General features: G+C 38.3%; 1 protein-coding gene across 13 annotated transcripts in view; it reads left to right on the forward strand.

The window, feature by feature from the left end:
* The window catches only part of RhoGAP19D (Rho GTPase activating protein at 19D), a 475555-nt gene that overhangs the window by 428802 nt on the left and 31945 nt on the right, over positions 1-14808 (forward strand). For all 13 annotated transcript variants that reach the window (XM_053798572.2, XM_053798576.2, XM_053798573.2 and 10 more), the window contains one exon: positions 5968-6726. In XM_053798572.2, the coding sequence (XP_053654547.2) occupies positions 5968-6726 (759 nt within the window). The remainder of the gene's footprint in view (positions 1-5967; positions 6727-14808) is intronic.

Raw genomic sequence — 14808 nt, forward strand, 5'->3', positions numbered from 1 at the left:
AGTGTGAGTGTATCCAAGAGAAAAAAAAATTATCAGTGGGGAAAAAGGGTATCCCTTTTATTTTTCTTATACTGTTAATTGTAACTACTGTATTCACCTCTAATGTTCTCCATGTTTTACCTGCAGTATCTGTTTTTAGGGCAACTAGTATGTCTTCTTTATTTAGGACCAGTAGCTTATTTATATACTTGTTCATTCTTTTACACCAAGGCCCTTGCTGCATGTCTCACTTGTATTTCTTATGTTTTCATTATCATCAAATTTTTCTGAGAGTAAGAAAAGATTTGGAGAGAGAAATAAGGTGAAAGTTTCTCTTCTCTTTTTTAGTAAATGTCTACAGGAGAAGGGGTTACTAGCCCATTGCTCCCGGCATTTTAGTTGCCTCATACGGCACGCATGGCTTACGGAGGAAAGATTCTTTTCCACTTCCCCATGGACAATAGAAGAAATAAAGAAGAACAAGAGCTATATAGAAAAAGCAGAAAAACCTAGATGTATGTATATATATATGCATGTGCATGTCTGTGAAGTGTGACCAAAGTGTAAGTAGGAGTAGCAAGATATCCCTGTTATCTAGCATGTTTATGAGACAAAAAGATACCAGCAATCCTACCATCATGTAAAACAGTTACAGGTTTCTGTTTCACAGACATCTGGCAGGACGGTAGTACTTCTGTGGGTGGTTGCTGTCTACCAACCTACTACCTAAAGAAGGAGGGGTGTTAATGTTGCAGTTTAAAAACTGTAGTGTAAAACACCCTTCTGGCAAGACAGTGATGGAGTGAATGATGGTGAAAGTTTTTCTTTTTCGGGCAACCCTGCCTTGGTGGGAATCGGCCAGTGTGTCGTATGAGGCGACTAAAATGCCGGGAGCAATGGGCTAGTAACCCCTTCTCCTGTAGACATTTACTAAAAAAGAGAAGAAGAAAAACTTTATAAAACTGGGATGCTTGAATGTGCGTGGATGTAGTGCGGATGACAAGAAACAGATGATTGCTGATGTTATGAATGAAAAGAAGTTGGATGTCCTGGCCCTAAGCGAAACAAAGCTGAAGGGGGTAGGGGAGTTTGGGTGGGGGGAAATAAATGGGATTAAATCTGGAGTATCTGAGAGAGTTAGAGCAAGGAAGAGGTAGCAGTAATGTTGAAGGATCAGTTATGGAAGGAGAAAAGAGAATATGAATGTGTAAATTCAAGAATTATGTGGATGTAAAGTAAAAGGACACAAGTGCAACTAATGTGACATTTATTGTGGCAACGTTTCTCTCTCCAGGAGCTTTATCAAGCCATTACGGTAATGGCTTGATAAAGCTCCTGGAGAGCGAAACGTTGCCACAATAAATGTCACATTAGTTGCACTTGTGTCCTTTTACTTTACATATTGTCGGTAATTCTACCAACTTTATTACAATTATGTGGATTAAAGTAAAGGTTGGATGCGAAAAGTGGGTCATAATAAGCGTGTATGCACCTGGAGAAGAGAGGAATGTAGAGGAGAGAGAGAGATTTTGGGAGATGTTAAGTGAATGTATAAGAGCCTTTGAACCAAGTGAGAGAGTAATTGTGGTAGGGAACCTGAATGCTAAAGTAGGAGAAACTTTTAGAGAGGGTGTGGTAGGTAAGTTTGGAGTGCCAGGTGTAAATGATAATGGGAGCCCTTTGATTGAACTTTGTATAGAAAGGGGTTTAGTTATAGGTAATACATATTTTAAGAAAAAGAGGATAAATAAGTATACAAGATATGATGTAGGGCGAAATGACAGTAGTTTGTTGGATTATGTATTGGTAGATAAAAGACTGTTGGAGTAAACTTCAGGATGTACATGTTTATAGAGGGGCCACAGATATGTCAGATCACTTTCTAGTTGTAGCTACACTGAGAGTAAAAGGTAGATGGGATACAAGGAGAATAGAAGCATCAGGGAAGAGAGAGGTGAAGGTTTATAAACTAAAAGAGGAGGCAGTTAGGGTAAGATGTAAACAGCTATTGGAGGATAGATGGGCTAATGAGAGCATAGGCAATGGGGTCGAAGAGGTATGGGGTAGGTTTAAAAATGTAGTGTTAGAGTGTTCAGCAGAAGTTTGTGGTTACAGGAAAGTGGGTGCGGGAGGGAAGAGGAGCAATTGGTGGAATGATGATGTAAAGAGAGTAGTAAGGGAGAAAAAGTTAGCATATGAGAAGTTTTTACAAAGTGGAAGTGATGCAAGGAGGGAAGAGTATATGGAGAAAAAGAGAGAGGTTAAGAGAGTGGTGAAGCAATGTAAAAAGAGAGCAAATGAGAGAGTGGGTGAGATGTTATCAACAAATTTTGTTGAAAATAAGAAAAAGTTTTGGAGTGAGATTAACAAGTTAAGGAAGCCTAGAGAACAAATGGATTTTTTTTTTTTTCCAACAAGTCGGCCGTCTCCCACCGAGGCAGGGTGACCCAAAAAAGAAAGAAAATCCCCAAAAAGAAAATACTTTCATCATCATTCAACACTTTCACCATACTCCTACATTATCACTGTTTTTGCAGAGGTGCTCAGAATACAATAGTTTAGAAGCATATACGTATAAAGATACACAACATATCCCTCCAAACTGCCAATATCCCAAACCCCTCCTTTAAAGTGCAGGCATTGTACTTCCCATTTCCAGGACTCAAGTCCGACAATATAAAAATAACCGGTTTCCCTGAATCCCTTCACTAAATATTACCCTGCTCACACTCCACAAATGGATTTGTCAGTTAAAAATAGGAGAGGAGAGTTATTAAATGGAGAGTTAGAGGTATTGGGAAGATGGAGGGAATATTTTGAGGAATTGTTAAATGTTGATGAAGATAGGGAAGCTGTGATTTCGTGTATAGGGCAAGGAGAATAACATCTTGTAGGAGTGAGGAAGAGCCACTGGTGAGTGTGGGGGAAGTTCGTGAGGCAGTAGGTAAAATGAAAGGGGGCAAGGCAGCTGGGATTGATGGGATAAAGATAGAAATGTTAAAAGCAGGTGGGGATATAGTTTAGGAGTGGTTGGTGCAATTATTTAATAAATGTATGGAAGAGGGTAAGATACCTAGGGATTGGCAGAGAGCATGCATAGTTCCTTTGTATAAAGGCAAAGGGGACAAAAGAGAGTGCAAAAATTATAGGGGGATAAGTCTGTTGAGTATACCTGGTAAAGTGTATGGTAGAGTTATTATTGAAAGAATTAAGAGTAAGACGGAGAATAGGATAGCAGATGAACAAGGAGGCTTTAGGAAAGGTAGGGGGTGTGTGGACCAGGTGTTTACAGTGAAACATATAAGTGAACAGTATTTAGATAAGGCTAAAGAGGTCTTTGTGGCATTTATGGATTTGGAAAAGGCGTATGACAGGGTGGATAGGGGGGGCAATGTGGCAGATATTACAGGTGTATGGTGTAGGAGGTAGGTTACTGAAAGCAGTGAAGAGTTTTTACGAGGATAGTGAGGCTCAAGTTAAAGTATGTAGGAAAGAGGGAAATTTTTTCCCAGTAAAAGTAGGCCTTAGACAAGGATGTGTGATGTCACCGTTGTTGTTTAATATATTTATAGATTGCTTTGTAAGAGAAGTAAATGCGAGGGTCTTGGCAAGAGGCGTGGAGTTAAAAGATAAAGAATCACACATAAAGTGGGAGTTGTCACAGTTGCTCTTTGCTGATGACACTGTGCTCTTGGGAGATTCTGAAGAGAAGTTGCAGAGATTGGTGGATGAATTTGGTAGGGTGTGCAAAAGAAGAAAATTAAAAGTGAATACCGGAAAGAGTAAGGTTATGAGGATAACAAAAAGATTAGGTGATGAAAGATTGGATATCAGATTGGAGGGAGAGAGTATGGAGGAGGTGAATGTATTCAGATATTTGGGAGTGGACGTGTCAGCGGATGGGTCTATGAAAGATGAGGTGAATCATAGAATTGATGAGGGGAAAAGGGTGAGTGGTGCACTTAGGAGTCTGTGGAGACAAAGAACTTTGTCCTTGGAGGCAAAGAGGGGAATGTATGAGAGTATAGTTTTACCAACGCTCTTATATGGGTGTGAAGCATGGGTGATGAATGTTGCAGCGAGGAGAAGGCTGGAGGAAGTGGAGATGTCATGTCTGAGGGCAATGTGTGGTGTGAATATAATGCAGAGAATTCGTAGTTTGGAAGTTAGGAGGAGGTGTGGGATTACCAAAACTGTTGTCCAGAGGGCTGAGGAAGGGTTGTTGAGGTGGTTCGGACATGTAGAGAGAATGGAGCGAAACAGAGTGACTTCAAGAGTGTATCAGTCTGTAGTGGAAGGAAGGCGGGGTAGGGGTCAGCCTAGGAAAGGTTGGAGGGAGGGGGTAAAGGAGGTTTTGTGTGCGAGGGGCTTGGACTTCCAGCAGGCATGCGTGAGCGTGTTTGATAGGAGTGAATGGAGACAAATGGTTTTTAATACTTGATGTGCTGTTGGAGTGTGAGCAAAGTAACATTTATGAAGGGGTTCAGGGAAACTGGCAGGCCGGACTTGAGTCCTGGAGATGGGAAGTACAGTGCCTGCACTCTGAAGGAGGGGTGTTAATGTTGCAGTTTAAAAACTGGTATAAACCTTGGTAATAAATACCGACAAGTTGGTTTAGAAAGACACGTAAGCAAACACTATGACATATTTATTAGAAAATGTTTCGGTCCTGGGACCTTGATCACTTCTAACATACAGAGGTAGAAAGACATTGTATATATAGGCGGAGAGTGAGGTGTGACGCACGTGACCTGAGGAATGTCATAAGAACATAAGAATGGAGGAACACTGTAGAAGGCCTACTGGCCCATGCGAGGCAGGTCCTTATCAAAACAACCTCCATGTTAGAGACATGGAAAGAATGTTCTGAGAAATTATTCAGTGTAGATGATGAAATAGAGGTGAAAATGTTACTGGGAGGAGGAAGGAAGGAAGGAGGGAAATTAATTTAACTGAGTGAATTGACAAAAATGTGCATGAAGAACATGACTGAGTACAGATTGAAATTTGGAAAGGTAAAAGTGATTGATGGGATTAAGAATGAAATTCTGAAAACAGCTGAGGATAAAATGTTGGAATGGTTGGTGCACTTGATCAGTAAGTATAATTACCATATTTTTATCTGTTTGAATTTGTGTGGGGTTGTCCCACCTTTACTTTTTGACAGAATAACATGAAATAGCTCTCTCATATCTGTTTTTGAACCTCATGTGTTGAGTTCTCTACTACTGTGTCATTGTTTAGTTTCTTCTACTTCTTTACTCTGTATGAAGAAGATATGCTATGGGTTCAGATTCCACCATTCCGTGGTTTATATGCTTCCTTATATTTTTGTGGGTCATTTAGATGCATAAGTTCCAACCATGTCAACTTCTTGTTCTTGCTGCATCCTTAGCAAAGGATATATTTGTTTACTCTATCTATGCCCCATAGTATTTTGTATATTATGATCATATCCCCTCCTAGTCTTGTTTATTTTACAGTGATGAAAGGCCTAGCTTTTTCTTTTTTCTTAGTACATTTCCTTGAATTTGGGTGTTAGTCTATATGCATTCCTTTGGATCTCCTTAAGTTTCAAGTTGTGTTTCACTAGGTAAGGGTTCTATTCCAATGTTGTATACTCAAGAATGGGTCAGTCACACACATATAAGGTAGAGAGAGTTTTGAGTGTTTCTTTGTCCAGGTTCCTGAATACCATTCTAAGGTACATTCTTATTTTGTTTTTTGATGATGTATTTCTGCAAGTGTGGTGGTATTACAATGATGATGGGTTAATGTATATATTCACATGATCACAATTTTAGCATGAAATTTCTTGGATTCTAGATTAATATTTGCTTGTAAATTTTACTTTATGCATTGGCTCTAAGATGTATATGGCTGCATTGAACCACCACCCTTGTTTACAAGTTTATTGGAAATTTAAAAATATTATTTTTTTATTTCCTCATGGTATACAGTACTTTAATTTTTTTCATTTTTTAATAGGTAATGTAAAGGCAGACATGAAGAAGGATATTGTCTCTTCGATCATCTCTGCTGCTAATAGAAAGGTTCATAAAGTGAAGTGCAAAAAAGCTACAGAAGACAAGCCAGTTGATGACTCAAAATACAGTGATAAAGATGGAGGTTTTGAGGAGCGTGATATAGACAAAGAAGCAGAATTAAGAAAACAAAGGTTACTAGTGAAACAAATTGAAAGTATGGTAGAACTGCCTAACCCAAAACCCATGAGTGAGCGAAAAATATCTAATATGAGCCTTATGAGTGTTCAAAGTCATTCTTCTGGTGTATCTAATGTATCACAAAGCCTTAATAATGATAGGACTAGTGGTAGTGAACAAACACATCTGGGCATATCTGGAGAGAATATCCATCCATTTTGTGTTATAAAGAAGAATGGAGTTGCTTCCAGTACAGCATCTATATCACTACCCACTAGTACTACCACAAATACTACAGCTACTACCAGCCAGCAATCTAGTCATTTAGCCCCAGAAATGGCCTCTCTTTTTGGAGATGAAGTTGCTATTCGATCATATGCCGGCCTCAGTGCAAGTACTCAAGAGCGAATACGGAGGTTTGAGATGGAGACACGTGCTATGCTTCATCGGGATCTGACTAGACATCGGCGTGAAACAGAGAGAAGGGATGTTGAGAGGCAAAGACTTGAGGAATTATGGCAGCGAGCAAAACAAGACATGGAATCTGAAGATATTTTAGACCAGATGGCCGACAATCCTACAGGTGAGTTAGAAGCTTTAGGCAGTTAGTATACAAGTCCACATATGCTTGATGTTAAGCTCAAATACCTTTGTTCACTAATTACATAATAATGAGCTGCAAGTCTAGTGAAAGTCCTAAACATAAATCATAAAGGTGATGCAAATGAACCTGTGTGTTATGTTTAGATATCTAACAAAGTCTTCTGTTTACTGTTTTAAAAAACCAGTGATCAGTTATCTAATCTACTTATTATTACAGTAATTTGAGATTATACTTTTTATATGTTATAAATTTCTTGTAAACATTTTCTCATTTTTTCTTACATATAAATGAGTAATTGGTATTTGGCATAATTTTCATGTACAGTGGACCCCCGACTTATGATATTAATTCATTCCAGAAGTCCATTCGGGTGCTGTTACCGAACGAATTTGTTCCCATAAGGAATATTGTAAATTAGATTAGTCCGTTTCAGACCCCCAAAAATACACGTACAAAAGCACTTACAAAAATACACTTACATAATTGTTTGAGTTGGGAGCTGATCGTAAGGCGGGGGTCCACTGTACTTGGTTTTTAATAGACAAACACATTGGGGAAGTGGGTTATATTTTATCACTGTAGTCATGTCAGTTATAGGTGACTTACATCACCTGGAGAAAGGGGCTGTTTACTTGTTCACTTGCAATTAATAGCTAGAAAGTAAATGAAAGAAATTTTAATATTGGGTGCTTTGAAGATGCATAAATTTTTTAAGGATGTGAATGTGTTTTCTTCTTTGAGTTACCCTGCCTTGGAGGGAGCTGGCCATTTTGTTAAAAAGAATGAAGAAAATGATGAGAAAGAAGAATTTCTTTGGCTTGTTACCCCCAGAGGATTAATACAGGATGTTGGTACTCCTGTAGTTCCAGCCATCTTGTTTGTATGTGGTTAGGGCCCCGCTTTATGTCTTTTCGCTTTATGGCATTCAGCTAATATGGACATTTCAAATTATGACCAAAACTTGCTCTGTGGCTCCCCCCACCTGACTTTCTAATATGGTCACCGCATCCCACCTGGTTTGTTTACATTCTCCATGAGCTCTGTGAGTACCGTGTCTCTCCATTATGTCGAAACTTTCCAAAATTTCAAGTGTTTTAAAGTTATTTCATGTTTTATATATACTCTGATAATTATACCTATGTGTACCTGTACCTAAATAAACTTACACACTGTGTTGGCATGCAGGTCCACATCAAAATCGCTAAGGGTGTCTTATTAGTCTTGAGTACACTGTATTAATAATGATAATAATCACTCTGAGGCACAGTAAATGTCATATATTATGTTAATATACACATTTTCAGTAATCCATCTACGATATTGTTTCAAAATTATATAATAAACATGCTGCGTAACATATAAGCATGATAAATACACCCCACAGTAGAATAAATTAACATAAATATGAGATGTTTTTCCAGTCGTCCTACCGGTGTTGGAAAGAATAATGTTTTCTTTAGTTCAACACCAAAGAAAATATGTACACAATAATATTACTAGGGGTAAAGAGAGAGAGAAAGCTTGCATTGTGTTGGAAGCTAAACAATATTGTATTTATTATTATTATTATTCTAGGTAGTAGGTTGGTAGACAGCAACCGCCCAGGGAGGTACTACCGTCCTGCCAAGTGAGTGTAAAACGGAAGCCTGTAATTGTTTTACATGATGGTAGGATTGCTGGTGTCTTTTTTTCTGTCTCATACACATGCAAGATTTCAGGTACGTCTTGCTACTTCTACTTACACTTAGGTCACACTACACATACATGTACAAGCATATATATACACACCCCTCAGGGTTTTCTTCTGTTTTCTTTCTAGTTCTTGTTCTTGTTTATTTCCTCTTACCTCCATGGGGAAGTGGAACAGAATTCTAACTCCGTAAGCCATGCGTGTTTTAAGAGGCAACTAAAATGCCAGGAGCAAGGGGCTAGTAACCCCTTCTGTATATACAGTGGACCCCCGCTTAACGATCACCTCCAATTGCGACCAATTATGTAAGTGTATTTATGTAAGTGCGTTTGTACGTGTATGTTTGGGGGTCTGAAATGGACTAATCTACTTCACAATATTCCTTATGGGAAAAAATTCGGTCAGTACTGGCACCTGAACATACTACTGGAATGAAAAAAGTTCGTTAACCGGGGGTCCACTGTATTACTAAATGTAAAAGGGGAAACTTTCGTTTTTCCTTTTGAGCCACCCCACCTCAGTGGGATACGGCCAGTGTGTTGAAAGAAGAAAGATTATTATTATTATTATTATTATTTTTATTATTATTATGATCATTATCATCATTATTATTATCATTATTATCATAATACAAACATGTGTTTGTTTATATCCTCCACATCTCTGTCCTCTCTCTCATTTACTCATTCTCTCTCTTGTTTATTCGTTATATCTTGTTTACTCACCTCTCACCCTACATTAAGACTATAAATATTTTAAGGTAAATAATGAGTGAACTGTATACGCATTTTATCACTCTGGGACACTTTACATGTTGTAGTATATTAAGTGGGTGGGGTGGGGTGACCTGGCTGGCTGCCATACCTCCCACATATGATTTCTTACTATAAATACTACTCATCTCACGCTACATTAAAACTACAAATATATTAAGGTAAGTAATGAGTGTACTATATGTGTACAGTGGTACCCTGAGTTTTGTACAGCTCCCAACTCGATCAAATATGTAAGTGTATTATTGTAAGTGCTTTTGTAAGTGTATTTTTGGGGGTCTGAAACGGACTAATCGAATTTACATTATTCCATATGGGAACAAATTCGTTTGGTAGTGGCACTCAAACAGCCTTCTGGAATGTATTTTACTTTTTTTTTTTTTTTTTTATTATTATCCCACCAAGGCAGGGTGGCCCGAAAAAGACTTATGGCTGAAACTGCAGGCACTGTACTTCCCATCTCCAGGACTCAAGTCCGGCCTGCCGGGGGTACCACTGTATTTTACTTTTTTATTGTTTATTAATGCCTATTGTTTTTAATGCCTAGTTCTATTGCTAACTTGATATATGTTAGTGTAAACTACGATGAGTGGAAATAAAGGGCATTCCACTTTATGGCAATTTCCGCTTTACGGCGGTAGCCAGGAACCTGATGTGCCACATAAGTGCAGCCCTAACTTATTATGTATAGTAAACGATAACTCAGGGCCTCCTACGAGTGAAACACCCTGTAATATATTATAGCCAAAAAAAAAAAAAAAAAAAAAGAAATAAGGCAGTGTAGCCTATTTCTGTTGGGATCCTAAGGTCCCTAGGATGCAACCCACAACACCTAATTATCTACTGGGTATTTATTTACTATTAGATAAAGAAGGACAACAGGTATTAGGAGACTTGGAGGATTTAAGGGAATTTAGTCAGGTTAATCTGAGAGAGCTAAAGATAATATTGCTGTATGGTTAATTATATAAAAGGAGTTGAAATTATCTGTTTCAACTATGGTGGACCGAGAATGAAAATGAAATGCGAGATGTATCTGTTGTAGTTTCTGTGCCTGAGTATAGAGAGAGAGAGAGAAGTGAGGGAGGGAATATATACCAGGTATGTAATAATTGCAAACAAGTGATACAAGATGCAAAACTCCCTCCATGGTTGTTTTGTATACCAGGTATGTATGTATATATGTGTGTATATACGTGTATATGTATTTTTAACACGGGCCATATCCCATTGAGGTAGATGTGACCTGAAAGAGGAACTGCTTTCACCGTCATTCAATTGTTGCCTTGCAGGAAGAATGACAAAGGCACAATACCATGACTGGGACAATACACACACTTGTGAGACTGAAACTTATGATGGCATTTCAGTGTGACATGGACCATTAACTAGTCAAACCGAAGCATCATCATCATAGGTTTCAGTCTCTTAAGTGCGGGTTATTTGTGTAATGTCTTGCAGTTCAGATGGCTCTGAAATTTAACATCCCTATCCCTCCTTTATAGTGCAGTCACTGTACTTCCTTCCTTCAGGACTCAAGTACAGCTAACTGGTTTCCTCGAACCCCTTTATAAATGTTACCTTGCTATCACTCCAACTGCACGTTAAATCATATACACCATGTATGTATGTACATTATATATTCCAGGTGTTAAGTGACTACTTAATAAATCTTGTGCCAGTTGAGAGAACATTGTTTTGGGAGATGAATACCATTGGGAGATGCTGTTGTGGAAAGTGCAGTAGGAAAGTTTTTGGCATTCATGATCAAAAATATAATTGGAGGATCATTAAAATATGGTTAGAAAATGATTTGGTAGCCCCTTAGTCTCTGCTGTTTTCCAGATTTTGTGTAAAATGGAATTGTTGAGTCATTGTCCCCTACATAGAGAGTCTGCAATTTTTGTTGTAGGATCATCATCCTTCATCTGTCTTTAAGCTGGAATGTTATTGTCCCTCTATCACATTTGAGTTTTATTCCTGTGTTTTCATCAGGTGCCACTTCACTCATTTTTTCAGTCCATTGACATCTGATGAAGTGGATGGAACTCACTGTGCATTGCTTTACTTCACTCTGGACTGGGTCCTTGACTGTTCCTCTTTAGACAGTCTACCAAACTCTTGAGATAAGATAAGATAAGATTTCGTTCGGATTTTTAACCCCAGAGGGTTAACCACCCAGGATAACCCAAGAAAATCAGTGCGTCATCGAGGACTGTCTAACTTATTTCCACTAGGGTCCTCAATCTTGTCTCCCAGGATGCAACTCACACCAGTTGACTAACACCCAGGTACCTATTTGCTGCTAGGTGAACAGGACAAGTGTAAGGAAATGTGTCGAAATGTTTCCACCCGCCGGGAATCGAACCCGGCCCTCTGTGTGTGAAGCGGGATCTTTAGCCACCGGGCCACTGGCTCCTGGCTCCTTCCTTCTGTTGGACAACCTCAATCCATATCTCCCTTTGTGGGACAATGATTGAGCCAGACAAGTGGGGCATTCTTAGAAAAATGAATGTTGAAGAATCATTTAAATCTGTATAATAAGATTCTCAAGTCTCCATGGGGTAGTGGAACAGAATTCTTCCTCTGTAAGCCATGCGTATTGTAAGAGGCAACTAAAATGCCGGGAGCAAGGGCCTGGTAACCCCTTCTCCTGTATAAATTGCTAAATTTAAAAAGAGAAAATTTTGTTTTTCTTTTTGGGCTACCCTGCCTTGGTGGGATATGGCCGGTTTGTTGAAAAAAAAAAAGAAGATTCTCAAGATTTCTATGGGTTGAGTTAAACATTTGTTTTAAGTGGTATGGGAAAGCCAGGGTGGGTGTATACACTTGAATCCTGAAGTGTTAATAAGTCTGTTATGGAGGCATTGTTCTGGGGGTTTGTTCTTAATAGATTGTCTTCTCAAGTACTTCTTTACAAGTCTTAATTCTTAATCCTTTTACAGTGCAACTTCACATAACATGATTCAATTGTGGAACTAAAAAATTTGGTAGACATGAAGTTTAGATAATACGCTCAGATTATTTCTTCAATTTGTTTGCTGATGGCCATGGGCAGTGGTCAAAATTTTTCTTACCTAGTGTTTCCAAAAATTTATATAACTTTTAAAAATGATTAATTTATATAAATACCTGTATAAAACATTGAAAAAGAATATTGTGTGCATTAACATAGGCATCCTGGTCATGGACCTGAGGTCTGGTCATTGACTGGGCTGCGAGGGTGCTGACCCCCTGGAACACCCTTCTGGCATCCACAGAAATTCAATATCATACATTATCATCATTACAATGTGCCTTTTATGGTAATGTATGTACTGTAGCTGTATTTCTAAAATGGTTGAACATGTTGGTGATTGATAATAAAAAAGTAAAAAAGTGTTTAAATGGGAAAGTTTTGTGAAGGTACATTTTATATCTTCACTGAGGTGCATCCATTATACAACTGACTGCTGAAGTGCATTCATCTTTAATATACACCTGTTTGGTATAGGTGACTAAATTCCTATTTCTTTGGTACAATGTCATAAGGAAACATGACTTATTATTATGATGATCATGTGTAGCTACTGGTTGTGTGTGTCAGTTTGATAAACCTTGCTACAGCCCACTTTGCCCCAGTAGGCCTATGTTTAATCTCCCACACACTTCAGGTAACAACTAACCAAATGTGAGGCAAGTTACTCTTTTGTAATATTTACCTACCACAATAATAAAAGAATATATGATTGATAAATTTGGAGGTGTGTGGAACACAACCCTATTTTTTCCACATGTTCTTTACTTTTTATAATATGCTGATTTTCAGCATGTTATAAGAGGATTTACTGTTTTGAAATTTAATATTATTGTTTTATTTACTCAGAGAGAAAACCTAAACCCATATGGGCCATATAGTTCCTTTACTTAATCTAAGAAGGGAAATGGGAGCCTAAATTTCTTATGAAGTCAGCATCATGAAGGCAACCCTTTAAAGGGTTGAAGGGAAGTAAAGGATGTGGCATCACAGATACAAACACATTGATATTGTAATGGGGAGTTACTTCTCTTGCTTAATAACAAAACTTACATGTTGAACTATTTTGCAAATTTTTAAAAACTTAAAAATTTAACACTTGAAGGCAGTTAAAACGTTTGGAGAGGGAATGTCAAAGAAGACAATCTTAGATAATTTCCCACTGGGGATAAAGAATTGGGAATACAATTTATAAAGCAAGAATATACAGTATCTTATATTTGTTATTATCCAGTAAGTCATTTCCCAATATATAGTGCAGGTTGATCCTGTCTTTCACAATTTCTAGACATCATTTCTCTTTTCCTCATTCCTATTCCTCTGCTTTGCATCGAATGTGTATAATATCAATAAGTTAGTGGCCCACCTTTTGGACATAACCTGCTCCCACTCATGGGCTCTACCCATACATAGCAGTGTCTGCTATTGCTGATTCTGAACATAACCTGCTCTCACTCGTGGGCATTGCCCATACATAGCAGTGTCTGCTATTGCTGCATCACTTCCACTTGATTGTGGATATCTCTACAACTCGGTTGCTAAATCTCTGGTTCATCTTATGAGCCTGACCTACTTCCACTTACAGGCACCACCTACGTGTAACCACGTATACAACTGCTTCAGCCCTCTCCTGCCTCTACTATAAAAGGATACATTGTCATGCCTCTGTATTAGAAATGTCTCTTAATAAAAATACCCAGGTATTATATTATATGATATACACTATCAACAACTTGATGAATAAGACACATTAGCAACACTTGGGTATCTTTATTGCCAGTTTTGTCTGCTCAGTAAGCTTCATTTCAATATAGGAAGCAGTAGTAGTCTTGACATTATCAGTCTATCACCCTTGGTGGGAGGCAGTCAGTCCCTCAAACTTAAAGCATAGGCATGTGGCCAGACCTTATATACAAGAGTAGAGGCGAGACGAAGCTAGTGGAAGTAGGTCATTCACAACAGGCTTCTTCAACTAAAGTCTCTTCTTCTTTCAACAAACCAGCTGTATCCCACCGAGTCAGGGTGGCCCAAAAAGAAAAACGAAAGTTTCTCTTTTTAAATTTAGTAATTTATACAGAAGGGGTTACTAGCCCCTTGCTCCCGGCATTTTAGTCACCTCTTACAACACACATGGCTTACGGAGGAAGAATTCTGTTCCACTTCCCCGTGGAGATAAGAGGAAATAAACAAGAACAAGAACTAGTAAGAAAATAGAAGAAAACCCAGATAGAGGTAGGGAAGTTTTCATTGCATTTATGGATTTAGAAAAGGCATATGATAGAGTGGATAGGGGAACAATGTGGCAGATGTTGCAAGTGTATGGAATAGGTAGTAAGTTACTAAATGCTGTAAAGAGTTTTTATGAGAATAGTGAGGGTCAGGTTAGGGTGTGTAGGAGAGAGGGAGATTACTTCCCAGTAAAAGTAGGTCTTAGACAGGGATGTGTAATGTCACCATGGTTGTTTAATATATTTATAGATGGGATTGTGAAGGAGGTAGATGCTAGGGTGTTGGGGAGAGAGGTGAGATTAAATTATGAGGAATAAAGTACAAAATGGGAGTTGACACAGTTACTTTTTGCT

This window comes from Cherax quadricarinatus, chromosome 87 (assembly GCF_038502225.1).
Source record: "Cherax quadricarinatus isolate ZL_2023a chromosome 87, ASM3850222v1, whole genome shotgun sequence".
Lineage (NCBI taxonomy): Eukaryota > Metazoa > Arthropoda > Malacostraca > Decapoda > Parastacidae > Cherax > Cherax quadricarinatus.